Genomic DNA, 15,481 nt, shown 5'->3' with positions numbered 1-15,481 from the left:
GGCGCAAGCCCGAGCGTAAGTGCATGTGCAAATCATAGAGGATACCTTGTTGCTCTCGTGTTCGGTTGAGGATGCCACGATCCCATGCCATCCCGTTCTGCCCCGTTACGCCTACCTCGTCCTGTCCCACGTGTCTCGGAAATTGTTAGGCCAGAGAAGCCGCCTACTTATTCCTCCTCGTTCTCTCCTGTCCTCTCGTCCTGTCCTCTCCTCCTCTCCTTCCCTCCTGTTCGTGGTGCTTCTGGATAGCAGCGTCTCATAGCTCGAACGATAATAGCAAAGCTAAACGTCAAGACCGCGCTCAAGTCCCCCCCATTCCGGGGGCATTATTCCAACAGGGCACCTCTGCCTGCTTGCCATCACCCGGCGTATACACCTCGCCCCGCTCGCACACAATAAAGCATCCTCTGGGTGTGTGCGTGTGCGTGTGTTGTGCGTTGTTTGCGTGCCTGTGTGACGAGCCCAAGAAGATCACGTCTCCTCGTACCTAAGAACACCGGCTCCGACCGACTTCCATCCCTTCCTTCTTCTGCACAATCATCATAGTCAACACCCACACACATACCGACAAACGCAACCTTCAATCCACCCGCAGAGGAGCTCGACGGCAACAGAACCATATTGATGTCGGCTGACATTCGAACCGCCCTCAACTGCCTGCGCCATCCGTCCAGATTCATGCCCATCTCGAGAACGCAACTCTCAAGGGTCCACACGGGCGATAGTATCCAGAATATATCAGAAACCAAACTGAAGTGCGTCCGTTCCTGCCTTTCTTTGCCCGTCTACCTCCCTCTTGTGCCGTCCCATGTAGTCTAACCTTTTGTTCGGCTGTCTCGCGCGGACCCTCGGCCGTGTCTAGTTCAAGTACGAACAGCACCACTAGTAGTAGTACCGCCAACCCATCACCATCACCATCATCATCATCATCATCATGGCGTCGTCCGTAAGCAGCAGTACAGGCTCCGACAGCCCCGGCAGCACGACAATGACGACGACGACGACGAGGACGACGACGACGACGAGGACGACGACGACGACGGCCGCCGGCACCAAGCCGCAGGGCGTGACGGTCGTGGCGACGCTGACCAAGCGTTCGCTGATCCCGGCCCGCTGGAAGGAAGGCTCGGTGCGCGTCGTCGGCATGGCCGAGTGCACCGAGGCCGCCCTGACCCTGGCCCACGCCTTTGCGACCGACGACTACGCCCGCTACCTCGTCGACGACGACGGCGGCGGCGGCGGCGGCGGCGGCGACGCGGCCACTGCCTCTCCTTCCTCTCCCTCTTCCTCTTCTTCTTTTACCGCCAGCAGCAGCGAGAAGAGCGGTTGGAGAAGGAGTGGCGGCGGCGGCGGCGGCGGCAGCGACCTGACTGCCGAGGAGAGCAAGTGGAGGCTGCACGTCGACTTCCTGGTGTACACGGTGGCCGCGCACTGCATCAGCGGGCTGGTCACGGCCGTGGGCCCCGAGTGTGATAGCGTGGCGCTCTGGTATGCTTCCTCCCTTCCTCCCCCTTTTATTTACCCTGTGCTTTTCTGCTCCCCCCTTTTTTTTCTTTCTCTTTTTACGTTTTTGATACAATTCCCTGCTTGTAAAAGGGGACCTCGCAAATGTTGACAAGACTTGTGCTCGTTTGTTCCTTTTGTTCTTCTTTTAGGGTGCCGCCCGGAAAACACCTCGACGGATGGTGGACGCAGCTCCGCAGCGGCATGTGGCGGCTCTACTTCCAGTTCTCGCACGAGGCCAGGAAGCGCTACTTCGACGAGATCTTGCCGCTGCTGCACGACACAAAGGCCCAGGTCCTCGGCGACCGCAACGGCGAGGAGTGGTACCTGGGGTATCTCGGCACCAAGCCCAGCTCGCAGGGTCGAGGGTATGCTGCGAAGCTTCTGAAGGATGTGATGGCGCGGGTAAGTCTTTTGATCATGTACGCCCTTTGGCCATCCTCCCCCCCTTCTTCCTCCTTACTTCTTTCTTTTTTCCCTTTCCCTCTTTTTTCCCTTTCTCTCTTTTTCCCTTTCCCTCTTTTTTCCCTTTTCCTCTTTTTCCCTTGCCCTCTTTTTTCCCTTATATTGACCCCCGAATCCCCATCCTCCCGTCTTGTTTCACACCGTGTTCGACTTCCCACTGGCTGACGGGTGAAACGTTCCATGTCATAAACCAGGCCGACGCCGAAAACCGACCCATGTACCTGGAATCCAGCTCGCTGGCCAACAATGCCTACTATGAGAAGTTTGACTTCGAGGTCAAACGGGACATCTTTCTCGAGCGCGGGCCCGTCCCGGTTCGCTTGTCCATCATGGTTCGTGAGCCCCGCGTGCCCGGTTGCAAGGTCGCTTACGCCAGTCCGAACCCGAGTGCGAGAAAGAGGTTCCCCGGCGCTGTGAAGAAGCCGATGTGAGGTGGCATGAGCCCAAAATGGGATGGGTCGCCCGAGTGATGAATGAACCACGGATCCGATGCCTTGTTGGTGCTCATATCTCGCTTTATTTCCTCTCTCCATTCGTATTGTTCTTTATTTTGCGATTGTCTTGCTTTGGTCCATCAACTGGGCTTTGATTCGGCTGACTTGATGTGCATTCAACATGCATGGTCTGCTCGAGTGATGTCGAACCGTCCTGGAATACCGGGTCAGCTCTGCAGCGGTCGGTTCGAGAAGTAGGCCGCGTCCGTAGGTAGCAATTTAGCTGCAATCGCTCATTCTGTTGAAACTACAGTCTAGTATTCTCAAGAGAGCAACATATTCAGCCCTGTGGACAAGTCTCGTCAACATGAACCAACAAAGACCCCAAAAGGAAAAAAAAAAAAAAAAAAAAAAAAAAAAAAAAAAAAAAAAAAAAAAAACTTTAGCAGGACGTGCCAAACAACAGCCGGCGCCATGGTATCCCTTCCGATGCAGCCCTTTTCCAGGTCCCGTTCCATTTCATTGTCTCCCCGTGCCCCAACTCGAGCCCGCCTTGAGCTTTTGTTTAGTAATCCAGGATAGCCCACGTCTCATCGTCTTGCGTGGTGTAGATGAGGCCCTGACCCAGCAGCTCCTCCGTAGCAGCCATGATATCCTTTGCTGACAAGCCCGTCCCCGACGCGACTTGGTTGAGGTGCACACCGTCGGTCCCGGGTGCGTTGGCCAAGTAGTTGAAGACGGTCTTCGCGTTCCTCGAGCACGACCCCAGCCTCGCCTGCATCGCCACCGAGCTGCCCCCGTCGCCGCCGCCGGCGGCGGCACCGTACCCGCCGTCCACAAACATGCTGTCGCCGCCGTCGTCCTGGTGCTGCTGCCCGGCGGCCCCGGCCGGCCCCTTGGTCAGAGCCAGGTGCACATATGTCGCCTCGAGCAGGTGATAGTTGACCTCGTTGAAGTCCTCAATGGCGCGGATGTAGTGAGCGCTGACCTGGCGCTTGTTGTTGAAGCTCTGCAGGCGGCCGAACACGCGCACGTACGTGCCCGGGGCGAACTGCTGCACGGAATCGGGCTTCTCGGCGTCGATCCACTTCTTGACGTCGATCACGCCGGTGCCGTCGTCGAGGCGGTACACGACGTTGATCGCCTGCGGAGCCACCGAGCGCACCTGACCGACGAGAGTCACCTGGGTGGTCGGCACGCCGTCCACGGCCAGCTCGGCGCCCGGATAAGCTTCTTTGCAGTCGATCAATTGTTTGATGGTTACTGGGCGGAGGGTGTCGTCCGCCTAGCTCAAGGGCACGAGTGAGTAAGGGAGTGGGGGAGATTGTCGGCAGCGAGGGGAAGGGAAAGGGGCAAAGAGGGGATGACGGGTAGCACTGCTCACCTTTCCTCCGCTGCCGCCCCCTTGGCTTCCTTGCTGCGATGCGCCCATGAAACCGCCGCCGTCTTCGCCGCCTTGGGCGCCGTAGCCCGTTCGTTGGTAGCCGCCGTACGATGCTGGGAAACAACGGTCAGTACCACGTTTTCCAACCTTTTGATTATCAAAGTTTATGAAACATACTCATGATAAGTAGTCTGCCTGTGGATGCCTGTGTATGCTGGATGGGTTCCGATCGGTGTCGATTGTGTTGCAAGATGGCGGGGTGCAAAAAGGCAAGTGCAAGACGCGCTGCGACGCGCCTGGGCAGCAAGCACTTTACGCGTGCCCCGCAGGCAGCTGCTGCGTGTGTGGGGTCGTGAGGCTGATAAGGCGCACTAACTTTGTTAACTGTTCGTTCCCTGGATTACAGCTTGGACCACCCAGGTCGGGGCAGGCGGTCCAGGTCTATTATTTCACAGCAGTTCAGAATGCGGCACAAACATGTGACATCATCCTTGAACCGCACAGCTGCTGTTCTGTGTTTCCTATTTTCTCTTCCCGACTTTTCTTTATTCTTCCTGTGTCTCCTGGTCGGGGCTTTCCTTCACTTACCTTTGAGGGAACAGCATCCTGATTGGCCAATGGGACCCGGTTCTCAACACAAGGCAGGCCAACAACTAGCACCAGATTGAGCGCCTCAACCGCCAAAGCGGCCGGCGTCGGAAAGAGGGACCTTGGCAAACGCTTCAACCTGAATATTCGGCCAACCCAACAGTGAGTTAAGGATAGCACTCTACCATCAAACTTTCCCAAGTTCGGTGCTCCGAAAATGCCAACACCGACAACGCTTCCTCCGGACGAGGAAGACGATCCGTCTTCCTGCTCCCACTTCTGCGCCCCGATAACGTCACTTACTCGCCCTGTCGACTTATCTGAAATGGAAGAGTAAGGCGCCATCTGACCACGCACGCCCAACGAATTCGGCATCATTTTGGCAAGCTCTAACCAAAAGGGAATTCCCCTAATTCTCCCCGTCTGATCAATAGCCGCGGCCGCATTCAAAACATCTTCTGCCTCCCGCCCCCCTTCGGGCCCCTCCTCTTTGACAACGAGCAGAGCGACTGCCGCGACCACTGCGCAAACGAGCGGAGTACGCCTCCCTCCCCTACACCCGAATATGGTTGTTTCAGGCCTTCTAACCCGCATGTGCGCGTATTGCGCTCCTGCACCGTCCAGCCTTCCTCTCCTACCTCCGTCTCTCCATTTACATGTCCATTGTGGCCGTCGCCATCGTGCTCTCGTTTGTAAGCCACAGCCGCATCCGCTATCTCATCCCCCCCCGGTGCAGCTGCCTCGAGCGGTCTCTGTGCTCCCGAGGCTGCTGCTTTAGGCCGAGAAACATGCCGGGTAGACCGAAGAAACGAAATTCACTGACATTGTTTGTAGCACCTGCGCAAAACGGCGTCCGAAATTGAGCTGCGTATGGCTAGGCCGCTGGGTGCCATCTTCTGGGCGCTGTCGGTTTGCTGTTTGGGCGTTGGTGTCGCTAACTACACAAGTGCGTTCTTCTGTCTCCCCCTCGAGATCTTCCTAACGAAATTCCTTTCCGCCTAACCCCCTTTAACCACCCCTATTTACTGCCTTCGCGTTTTTCGCACGCTTATATAGCTTGGCGGACCTCGAGAAGCGAGGAGCGGGCGTCGCTGATTGTTGTTCCTGGAATAGAAACGGTCAATAAGTACAGCCGCAGGGCGGCAATTGTACAGAGCGGGTGGAAGACACAAACCGTGGGTACCCTCTTTGCGTCCACCCTTTTCTACCCTCATTCTAGAATAGAGCGCGTCTCGATTGACATGCCACAGGTCATGGCTGCAATAGCCTTATCTATCTTTGGCTCATGCGTACTGTTGTTAGTGGTCAACAAGTTGAACGAGAGGGCGGATGAATGAGACGTTGGTAACCAAAACAATCTGTTGGTCTCTGCTCTTGTTTCTGCCGTCATCTTCGGAAGATACTCCAAGGCCCGTCCAGCGGATGATCCTGACGTGAGTGACATAATGAATATGCTCCATAGAACCATTGTACCCACCGCTTTTTAGGCTGATGCCTACACTTTCAATACACAGCTTGTACAGCACATGACAACATCCAATATTTCTCTCAAGCGACACCGGAATGTTCAGCCATCTCTCATGCAGAATAAATCACTCATGGAGCTCTTCCGCGTCAAGTCCGCGGGTGACAAAGCTTCACAACCCCCTACCGCGAGTCTGAACTCGTTTGCATAGGCTGCCGCAGCATCATCCAGGCCGGACAACGCAGTGATCTGCCCATCCCAAAGCAGGATAGGCATCTCGTCGAATGATGACAACTTGCCACCCGGAAGGGTCTCAAAGAGCGTCCCCCCGGAGACAGGAAACTCGGAGCTTTTGGATAGTTCTTTTCCAGCCAGTTCCTTCTCATATTCCTCCGGTGCTCTGTAAAGCTCGCTATGGATGGTAGCGAGGTTCCTGGCCGTTACGTCACTCGGATAGATGGTCCAATAGCCTCGGGCACGAGAGAGTTTCAGGGCATGTTCCAGCCATGAGGGATACTTCTTGCTGACGAGCTTCTCGGTGAAAAAGACGGGGAGTGGTTGCGTCCTGCGCTGATGCTCAAGCAAACGGGAAACAAGCGCGTGTAGCTCGGTCCATTTCTGGCCCGTAAAGAGCACAGCGTTGCTATTGGGGGCTTGCCAGAGAAATGAGGTCGCTCCCTTTCCCGAAGGGGGGTTGAATGGCTTCGAGCCGTCCAGTTGAGTAGAAGGTAGGTCGAGGCTTATCCCCAAAAGCCTAGAGTCCCATTTCTGTGCAGCGGCGGTCCCCGAATACAAGTAATACAAAACAGAATACTTGAGATCTGTGCGAGCAGCAGTCAGCAGAGAAGGCGCAGATCACCGGATTTTGGAAGCTTACAGTGGAAGAACTGGGGTGACAGCTGAGCCTGGGGCGACAGGACAAGTACGTGAGAGTATTTCGAGTTGCTCGGCCAGAACGATTCGAGGAATCGCGCCGCACTCTCTTCCTCTGTCAAACTATCCCGCGGTATACGATGTCTCAGGGTGAGCTGCCGGGGATGAGACGGAATCTTGGAACGCCCGGGTGGCCACTGAAACGTGTTGAGAAACTCGGTTGTCGCACGATCCACGCCATGCGGTAGTTCAATTGTTAGGTGGGGGGTTGAGCCTGCCGAGAAGTCGGCCGCTGACAACGACTTCAGCAGATGGATGAGGCTTCCCGAGCCTGACGGAGGCGCTTGAACAAGTATGTCGATGCGAACCTTGTCCCAAGCTGCTCTGGATGTTAGCAAGACAACCAAAAAAGACGGCTGGCCAGTGCTCATACCTGCCAAGGAGGAGCTGTCCAGCTGTGTGATCCAAGAGAGCCGTGAGTGCGCATTCTCGGGCAGCTCAATTAGCGGTATGCGAGAGTCTGCGGCTTGCCTCCTGATTCCAGAGAGAAAATAGTCCTCCTCCAAGTCGGAAGCATCCACGATAGCGGCCTGCGGGTGCATGTATTTGTTGATATGGACTATCGGACTGTCAAACTCTGGCCGAGAAAGGGTCTCGAGCAGCTCACTTACACAAAGCGCGCGCGACACTCCGTTTAAGCCGCTCGGGAGACGAGGTTGTTGCAAAGTCCGGGCGAGCATCTACCGTCATATTAGCGACCGAACCCTTCTCGAGAGTGCCTTAGTAAGGCCTGCACATACCATGGAAGATGACTTGGCACGACTCGTCGATGCCATTGAGGGCGCGTAGCCGCTTCATATTGATGTCGCTCCCGCCAACAAGCGCAAAGTGTACATAGTTCCTCTGCTCATCCCCCATCTGACACGCCATGGGCAACAGCAGCGCAGCGCTCTTCAAACTAGCTGCCGCGAACAGGATATTCTTGTTCACAGGAGAGGCTCCTCCGGTGGCGTGGATGGCTTGGAGCGACGGGAGCAGTTTTTCAAACAATAGCGGCCCGTTGTAGGCCGACGAAGATGATGCGGAGTCCTCGCTGGGAGTGCCTGGTGTCAGGAAGCTCGGCCGATGGGGCCTCCAGCCGGACTTTGGCTTCGCCTTCGGCTTCGGCGCACCAGGGCTCCCCGAGTCGAATGCCGGACGGTACACGGGATGGCGTCGATCACGAATTGGAACATCTGTCGGTAGGTTGCTGATGAAAATGTAGAGGAAGAGCCCGAGAGCGAAGGCAATGGCGAGCCGCTTCACCAGCTTGCCTCTGGGTGGCCTGGGCGCGGCATTCCATCGCGGTCGGACCAAGGGAAGCTTTGTCGGCATGTGGTCATCATCCTTCTTGCCCAACTCTTCATTTCCGAGAAACATGATTCCCATCTTGGCCGCAATTGCTACCCAAGGACGCTGATGGTGTGTTCGGCGTTGCCTTGCTGTGTGCGATCGCCGAGGAGATGGCGTTGAGCCAACCGCGCTTCACTAGCCAATGGAATAACTAGTTAGCCAGTCATCGAGATTCTAGCGATTCCAAGTCGTCGACATTTGCTCGAGTGAATGGCGTCGCGGCGACGCGATTCGCGGGATCGAGCTACCTGCTCTTGGGTGGGCGAGGGATATTGGGCCCGGGAGCTTGGAAATCGTTAATAACGGAGTAATCCGTAACTCTACGGAGTACCTTCCAGATCAACGTGTCTCGCCTTTGTTGCTCCCCCCCCTGTTCCGCTTCTAGCGCTGATCCACAGCAAGGGACGCACCCCAACTGCTCAAACAGGGCCAGTCCCGCAACGGCGGGGCCTGCAACAGCGGAAAGAGGTGGGGCGGAAGAGGGGCAGCTTTGGTTACGTTTTGCCTTTTTTTTTTTTTTTCTTCTTCATCAACGGGGCAACCGGTTGTACAGGACGTGGTTGAACCGGAAGGCGTCAGAATCATACCAGGACACAAACGACTTGAGAAGAAATCGTCTCGTTATTGTGAAGCTAATTGTTGTGGCAAGTATGGGCAAGTCTCGCCGAAATCGAGCGCGGGGAAACCGCAGCGATCCCATTGCAAAGCCGGTGAAGCCGCCAACGGATCCTGAGCTCGCCAAGCTCCGCGAGAGCAAAATCCTGCCGGTGCTTAAGGACCTGAAAAGTCCAGACATCAAGTCCAGGACGGCAGCCGCCGGCGCAATTGCCAACATCGTGCAGGATGCCAAGTGCAGAAAACTGCTCCTGCGCGAACAGGTCGTCCACGTCGTCCTCACCGAGACCCTCACCGACAACAGCATTGATAGCAGGGCAGCAGGTTGGGAGATTCTCAAGGTTCTGGCCGAAGAGGAAGAGGCGGATTTCTGCGTACACCTGTACAGAATCGATGTTTTGACTGCGATCGAGCATGCTGCTAAGGCGGTGAGTATACCCAAGTGCCCCTCTCTGTTACATTCATAGCACATATACAAGCCGCAGAGGCTGATTGCGGAGCAGATTATCGAGACTCTTACAGCAACCGACCCCGCTTTCTCCAAGCTGCTGAAAGCCCAACAACGGCTCGTATGGAGCATCACCAGCTCTCTGCTCACGCTCCTGAACCTTCTCGCGTTGGCCCGTGAGGAAATCCATGACGCTATTGTTCAGAACCAAACGATCCTGCGCCTCCTCTTCCGCCTGGCCGCCACCGACGTCGCCCCCCAGGACATCTTCGAGGAGGCCCTCTCGTGTCTCGCTACGGTATCAGAAGACAGTCTCCAGCTGGGACAGGCCATGACCAACGACCAGGAGACGCAATGCTATGACGTCCTCCTGAAGCTTGCCACCGGAACCGGTCCGAGAGCGGTGCTCGCCTGCGGTGTCCTGCACAATGTCTTCTCGTCGTTGCAATGGTTGGACCACAGCCCTGGAAAGGACGGCGCATGCGACGCAGTTCTAGTCCCGAGCCTGGCCCGGACTCTGGAGCAGGTCAACCCAAGCGGTGCGCAAACCAATGGCAGTTCTAGCCATGTCGAAATCACGCAACTCGCTCTGGAGATACTGGCCTCAATCGGGACTGACTTCCAAGATACCCTCGCCAAGGGCAACAAAGCACCCCTCGGTGCCGCAAAGGCCGACGAGGAATGGAACGGCTTTGACGATGCGGACGCAGACGCGATGGATATCGACCAAGGTTCGGATGCCGGGTTGGGGGAGGATGAAGACGAGGCAGAAGGGAGCGAGGATGAAGAGCAAGATGGAGACGACGACTCAATCGACTCGGAAATGGAAGCCGATATGAACCGCGTCGTCGGTGAAGAGGGTTCAGGGGCAGGCGATCTCAGCGACCTCCCTACGCTTAGGGAACTCATCCAGAGAGCCGTCCCTCAGCTCATACGTCTATCCAACATAACCGTCGGTAGCGAAGAAGCTCTCGCTATCCAGTCGCGCGCCCTATCTGCTCTGAACAACATTGCTTGGACCATATCCTGCCTCGAGTTCGCCGAGGGTGAGAACGCCCACATCTTCAGCGCCTGGTCCCCGACAGCCAAGAAGATCTGGCGCAAAACCATAGCACCTATCCTTGAAGCCGACAATGCCGACCTCAAACTTGCCACTCAGATCACCGGTCTCGCGTGGGCCGTGGCGCGCACGCTGAATGGTGAGACTCCGGCAGATGGAGGCCAGCATCGGAAATTCATCTCTCTCTACCATGCCTCCAAGAACCAGGCCCAACAACAACAACAACAACAACAACAACAACCTGGAGCTCGCCAGGAAGATGCTGGCGAAGCGCAAGAAGACCCCTTCCAGGGCCTCGGTGTCAAGTGCATCGGCGTGCTGGGTTCGCTGGCTCGCGATCCGGCCCCGATCGAGGTCAACCGCGAAGTCGGCGTCTTCCTCATGACGATCCTCAGCAGCAGTGAGACCGCGCCGCCTGCCGACGTGGTCGAGGCGCTCAACCAACTTTTTGACCTCTACGGCGATGAGGAGGCGCCGTGCGACGCGGAAGTCTTCTGGAAGGACGGGTTTCTAAAGCACCTCGAAGAGTTCGTGCCCAAGATGAGGGCGCTGGCCAAGGGGGTGGACAAGAGGACGCAGGCAGAGCTCAGAACGCGGGCGGACGAGGCGCTCCTGAATCTGGGGAGGTTCGTTCAGTACAAAAAGAAGCGCGCGCCAAAGTAAATGTTGGAGGTTGAGAGTTCAGGTTTTAAGGGCTCTAGGTGTCACACCCGTTGAGCTGATGTCATGCCACCGCTGATGCTGTTATGAGAGAAAAGATAAAAAGTCAACAAGGGTAACTGTTACTGTTAACGATGAAGTGGCGTTACGGACCGTTGGGTATGAGCAACCTCGCATTGATTTCTAACCTTACTTCCCGGATCGTGCCAATTGTGTCCTCGTTTATAGGTCGCCGGAAGCCAGAAAGGGAGAATAATAGATGCCCTTCAGATATCACGGTTAGGCCAACTAAGAGCACACCCTATTTCTCCCCCAAGACGAACTCACAGAAGAAGAAAAAAAGCATTGGATTTTCCATGCGCCGTTGCCCGCTAGATGCGACTCTTGGAGAGGCACACTTTTGCAAAGGTCCTCGTCGGGACACAGAAGGAAAAGGATCGAGTGAGAGAGAGAGAGAGAGACACAGAAAGATGCTCAACCGATAGGCTTTAGCTTCTTCTTCTTCTTCTTCTCGGGCCCGTCCCCACCTCCGCCGCCGGCGCCGGCGGTCTTGCTCTTTTGGAACTGGCGCCAGCTGTTGATGCGCTGGTCGCGCGTGGCCTCCCATTCCTCCTCGTGCTGGCGCTTGCGGCGGCGGGCCTCGGCCTCCTCCTCCTGGCGGCGCTGCTCGCGGCCCTCCTCCTGCATCTGGGCCTTGATCTGGCGGCGGCGGCGGTGCTCGTTCTCGATCAGCACGAACTTGGTCTTCTCGGCCCACTTGCGCTCGAACTCCTCCGTCTTGAGCTCCGGGCTGTCGACGGTCCACTTGTTCTCGCGCATCACGAGCATGCGCGCGTCCGCGATGGCCTCGTCGAGCGTCCGCCGGTGCTTCTCGTCCATGAGCTCCGTCTGGGCCTTCTTGAGCCGGTCGAAGGCCTCGGGCGCGAGCGGGTTCCTCGTCTTGTCCGGATGGATGAGCAGCGACTTTTTGCGGTACACGGCCTTGATGTCGGATTCGGGCACGCCGGGCTTGAGGCCGAGGACGGCGTAGCTGTGTGGCTTGGCGTCAGCACCCAGGGGCCGGATGGTTGTTTGATTGATCGTGAGGGCGGCGCGGGGGATTGAAAGGGGGAGGGGGGAGGGAACTCTTCTTACGCGTCGAGTCTGAAGGCTTTCAATATCCGGTCGATCTCGGCATCCTGTCGGAGCTGTCAGTCACGGCGCCTTGTCGACGGCGGCGGTCCCTCATCATCGTCAGCCCACCTTCTCCCATTCCTTTGCCTCTGATTCCAGCACTTCTAGGGCGTCCCTGGTGTCGACGGGAGCATCGTCCTTCGCATCTTGTTGCCTGTCTTGTGCGTCCTGTGTGGCCATCCTGGTACGGTTGCTGTGCTCGTAGCCCCGGTGCGGGTGCGGTCGTTCTGTTGGGTGATCAATAACTGGACTAGGAACGAAAGGTGCTTCTTGCTTGTTGGCGCCGCTCAACGCTGTCTCGTTGCTTCCTGGGAGAGGTTGCTTGCCGCCGGCTGCGATAAGGGAGCGATAAGCGATAAGAGGTTCGGCCCCACTAAAATTTAGAAAGGCTATTCCGAAAATTCACAACACACCCCGACCTCGACGGCCCTGGGCTCCTCTGCTCCAGCGCGATAACGGTAGCTCTGTGTTTTGCCCCATCAACGAAAGTTTGGGGGGCTTCGCAGTGTCTACAACTTCTCAGATTCAACCACCGCCCCGCGTGCAGCTGCAGCGCAGACGCCTCCACCATGAAGAGACGGGCGGCCTCTCCGGCCATGTCGGAGAACGAAGTCGACATCGCCGGCTCGTTGTTCGCCAATGAAGCCGGCAGCGATAGCGACGTCGAAGTCCCCAAGAAGCCCGCCAACCTCGATTTCGGAGACTTGCTGAACAATGGCGACTCGGACGGTGGCGGCGACGGCGGCGACGACGACGACGACGATGACGAGGCCTTCATTGCCATGCAGCAGCGGAGCTCGAACCGGAAATCCTCTAACCTGCAGGGCAAGACGGTCAAGAAGGGCGGCGGATTCCAGGCCATGGGTGAGTGTTCCCGCCCTTCTGTTCTGCTCTTCCGCGGGGGGACATTGTAGAACTTATCTCCCGTGCGCACACAGGTCTCAATGCGAATCTCTTGCGGGCCATCACCCGGAAAGGCTTTTCCGTCCCAACCCCGATTCAACGCAAGACGATACCCCTCATCCTCGACAAGCGCGACGTGGTGGGCATGGCTCGCACTGGTTCCGGCAAGACGGCCGCCTTCGTGATCCCCATGATTGAGCATCTGAAGGCCCACAGCGCCAGGGTCGGCGCCAGAGCTCTCATCCTGTCGCCCTCTCGTGAATTGGCACTGCAAACACTCAAGGTCGTCAAGGAGTTGGGCAAGGGGACCGACCTCAAGACCGTCCTGCTGGTCGGTGGTGACAGCCTGGAGGAGCAGTTCGGCCTGATGGCTACTAATCCTGACATCATCATCGCTACGCCCGGTCGATTCCTACATTTGAAGGTCGAAATGTCCCTGGACCTCTCATCTATTCGCTACGTCGTCTTCGACGAGGCAGACAGGCTGTTCGAGATGGGCTTCGCCACTCAGCTCACCGAGATCCTGCATGCTCTTCCGCCATCGAGGCAGACATTGCTCTTCTCGGCGACCCTTCCGTCGTCCCTGGTCGAATTCGCCAGGGCTGGTCTTCAAGAGCCCAGTCTTGTCAGGCTCGACGCCGAGACCAAAGTGTCTCCCGATCTCGAAAGCGCTTTCTTCTCCGTCAAGGGCGGTGAGAAGGAAGGCGCCCTTCTTCACATCCTCCACAACGTGATCAAAATGCCACTAGGTCCGCCGAAAGGTGCCGCGGAAGAGACCCAAGAACCACAATCGAAGAAACGGAAGCGCGGCTCGGACCGGCCCAGTCGGAATGAGAAGCCGACGGAGCATTCCACTATCATTTTCGCAGCTACCAAGCACCACGTAGAATACCTCTCGCAATTACTGCGGCACGCCGGCTTCTCGGTCTCGTACGTCTATGGCTCCCTCGACCAGACGGCCCGAAAGATCCAAGTCGAGACCTTCCGGAGGGGCAGGTCAAACATCCTGGTAGTCACAGACGTCGCTGCTCGCGGTATCGATATCCCGGTCCTCGCCAACGTCATTAACTACGATTTCCCCCCTCAGCCGAAGATCTTCGTCCACCGCGTCGGCCGAACAGCGCGTGCCGGCCAACGCGGTTGGGCCTATGCTCTCGTGCGGGAGTCCGACCTCCCGTATCTCCTGGACCTCCAGCTCTTCCTCGGCAGAAGGTTGGTCGTTGGTCAGGAGGTCAAGGAACCATCTTACGCGCAGGACGTTGTGATTGGCACACTGATACGAGCCGAGCTCGAAGACAACGTCGAATGGGTGAAGAAGGTGCTCAGTGATGAGGACGACCTCAGTGCTCTCAAGAAGGTCACGATCAAGGCCGAGAAGCTCTACATGAAGACGAGGAATTCGGCATCGAGCCAGAGCGTCAAGCGGGCTCGTGAGATCATCGCCTCCAAGAGCTGGACCCAGCTGCACCCCCTCTTCGGAGAGTCAGCCGCAAGCGCCCTGCTATCAAAGATCAGCAGTTTCAAACCGCAAGAAACTATTTTTGAGATCGGGCCTCAGGGCAAATCAGCAAAGAACAAGGCGGCCGAGGTGATGCGCAACTTCAGGGCCAGGGTGGGACCGCGGAGGGCCGAGAAGAGGGACGAGGATGCGGAAATGGCCGACGCCGGCGACGGCGACGTCGACGATGGGTTGCCAGCCCAACAGAACGGGCGCGAGCCCGAGGAGCCAGACGGAGACCGACCCGGTGCAGAGGGGCCAGACGCCTGGGAGGACGATTCGGATTCCGAATCGGAGCTCGAGGTGACAGTGACGAGCAGTGCCAAGGCGAAGAAGGGCCAGACCTCGTTCCAGGACCCAGAAGTCTTCATGTCGTACACGCCCCGGACCACCAGCCTCGCCGAGGAGCGGGCCTACGGCGTCAACTCGGGCGGCACCGCCCAGTTTGTCGAGGCGGCCCGCGACGCGGCGATGGACCTGGCCAACGACGAGGGAGCCAAGGCGTTCGGCCTGCCGACGCGCCCCAAGATGCGTTGGGACAAGCGCCACAGCAAGTACGTGGCGCGCGCCAACGACGAGGACGGGTCGCGCGGCGTCAAGATGATCCGCGGCGAGTCCGGCGTCAAGATCGCCGCCTCCTTCCAGAGCGGCCGGTTCGAGAAGTGGCGCCGCGCCAACAAGCTCGGCCGCCTGCCCGGGGTCGGCGAGACCGAGAAGCCAACCCTGGTCCGCCAGTTCGGCAGCGGGCCGGGCGCCCCCGGCGGCCGGCACTACAAGCACAAGCAGGAGAAGGCGCCCAAGGAGGCCGACAAGTACCGCGACGACTACCACGTGCGCAAGAAGCGCGTGGCCGAGGCGCGCGAGAAGCGCATCGGCAAGTACAAGGATGGCGAGGGCAGCCGGCGGGAGCTCAAGAGCGCGACGGATATTCGCAAGGCCAGGTTGCTGAAGGAGAAGAGGAAGGAGAAGAACGCGAGGCCGTCCAGGAAGGCCAAGAAGTGATGATCTGTCCGGGCTTGC

The 15,481-nt window shown here is 57.7% G+C and overlaps 7 protein-coding genes across 7 annotated transcripts; 4 read left to right on the top strand and 3 right to left on the bottom strand.

Annotated features, from left to right (window-relative positions):
• Positions 1-934: 934 nt before the first annotated feature.
• Positions 935-2,399, top strand: P884DRAFT_205177 (uncharacterized protein; the record flags this gene model as incomplete). The annotated part of the gene is made up of 4 exons (XM_069438632.1): positions 935-1,216; positions 1,322-1,488; positions 1,656-1,908; positions 2,163-2,399. 4 exons carry the CDS (start codon positions 935-937, stop codon positions 2,397-2,399), a joined length of 939 nt encoding a protein of 312 aa, XP_069295809.1.
• Positions 2,400-2,967: 568 nt separating this feature from the next.
• P884DRAFT_279112 (uncharacterized protein) lies at positions 2,968-3,834 on the bottom strand (the record flags this gene model as incomplete). The annotated part of the gene is made up of 2 exons (XM_069443262.1): positions 2,968-3,687; positions 3,787-3,834. 2 exons carry the CDS (start codon positions 3,832-3,834, stop codon positions 2,968-2,970), a joined length of 768 nt encoding a protein of 255 aa, XP_069295808.1.
• A 411-nt stretch (positions 3,835-4,245) lies between these two features.
• Positions 4,246-5,826, top strand: P884DRAFT_45329 (uncharacterized protein). The gene is made up of 6 exons (XM_069445903.1): positions 4,246-4,707; positions 4,809-4,912; positions 4,999-5,066; positions 5,209-5,320; positions 5,488-5,549; positions 5,625-5,826. The coding sequence occupies exons 1-6, from the start codon at positions 4,592-4,594 to the stop codon at positions 5,709-5,711; spliced, it is 549 nt and encodes a 182-aa protein (XP_069295807.1). The 5' UTR covers positions 4,246-4,591; the 3' UTR covers positions 5,712-5,826.
• A 115-nt stretch (positions 5,827-5,941) lies between these two features.
• Positions 5,942-8,140, bottom strand: P884DRAFT_205502 (uncharacterized protein; the record flags this gene model as incomplete). Its single annotated transcript, XM_069438654.1, has 5 exons — positions 5,942-6,660; positions 6,717-7,091; positions 7,146-7,331; positions 7,384-7,452; positions 7,513-8,140. 5 exons carry the CDS (start codon positions 8,138-8,140, stop codon positions 5,942-5,944), a joined length of 1,977 nt encoding a protein of 658 aa, XP_069295806.1.
• Positions 8,141-8,754: 614 nt separating this feature from the next.
• Positions 8,755-10,890, top strand: P884DRAFT_205157 (uncharacterized protein; the record flags this gene model as incomplete). Its single annotated transcript, XM_069438630.1, has 2 exons — positions 8,755-9,147; positions 9,223-10,890. The coding sequence occupies 2 exons, from the start codon at positions 8,755-8,757 to the stop codon at positions 10,888-10,890; spliced, it is 2,061 nt and encodes a 686-aa protein (XP_069295805.1).
• A 471-nt stretch (positions 10,891-11,361) lies between these two features.
• Positions 11,362-12,240, bottom strand: P884DRAFT_301380 (uncharacterized protein; the record flags this gene model as incomplete). The annotated part of the gene is made up of 3 exons (XM_069444850.1): positions 11,362-11,917; positions 12,022-12,065; positions 12,130-12,240. The coding sequence occupies 3 exons, from the start codon at positions 12,238-12,240 to the stop codon at positions 11,362-11,364; spliced, it is 711 nt and encodes a 236-aa protein (XP_069295804.1).
• A 389-nt stretch (positions 12,241-12,629) lies between these two features.
• On the top strand, positions 12,630-15,463 carry P884DRAFT_301379 (P-loop containing nucleoside triphosphate hydrolase protein; the record flags this gene model as incomplete). The annotated part of the gene is made up of 2 exons (XM_069444849.1): positions 12,630-12,924; positions 12,999-15,463. The coding sequence occupies 2 exons, from the start codon at positions 12,630-12,632 to the stop codon at positions 15,461-15,463; spliced, it is 2,760 nt and encodes a 919-aa protein (XP_069295803.1).
• Between the last annotated feature and the right edge of the window lie 18 nt (positions 15,464-15,481).

Source organism: Thermothelomyces heterothallicus (assembly GCF_042370625.1).
Source record: "Thermothelomyces heterothallicus CBS 202.75 unplaced genomic scaffold P884_scaffold_19, whole genome shotgun sequence".
NCBI lineage: Eukaryota > Fungi > Ascomycota > Sordariomycetes > Sordariales > Chaetomiaceae > Thermothelomyces > Thermothelomyces heterothallicus.
The sequence above is the reverse complement of the archived record's forward strand: the minus strand, read 5'-3'. Positions and strand labels throughout refer to the sequence as shown.

What these genes read in the sequence shown, in the direction of transcription:
- P884DRAFT_45329 (XM_069445903.1), top strand. Translation starts at nt 4,592, where the DNA reads ATGCCAACACCGACAACGCTTCCTCCGGACGAGGAAGACGATCCGTCT. An exon ending in GACTTATCTGAAATGGAAGA is followed by an intron (nt 4,708 to 4,808) that starts GTAAGGCGCCAT and finishes TCTGATCAATAG; the next exon opens with CCGCGGCCGCATTCAAAACA. An exon ending in CCACTGCGCAAACGAGCGGA is followed by an intron (nt 4,913 to 4,998) that starts GTACGCCTCCCT and finishes TGCACCGTCCAG; the next exon opens with CCTTCCTCTCCTACCTCCGT.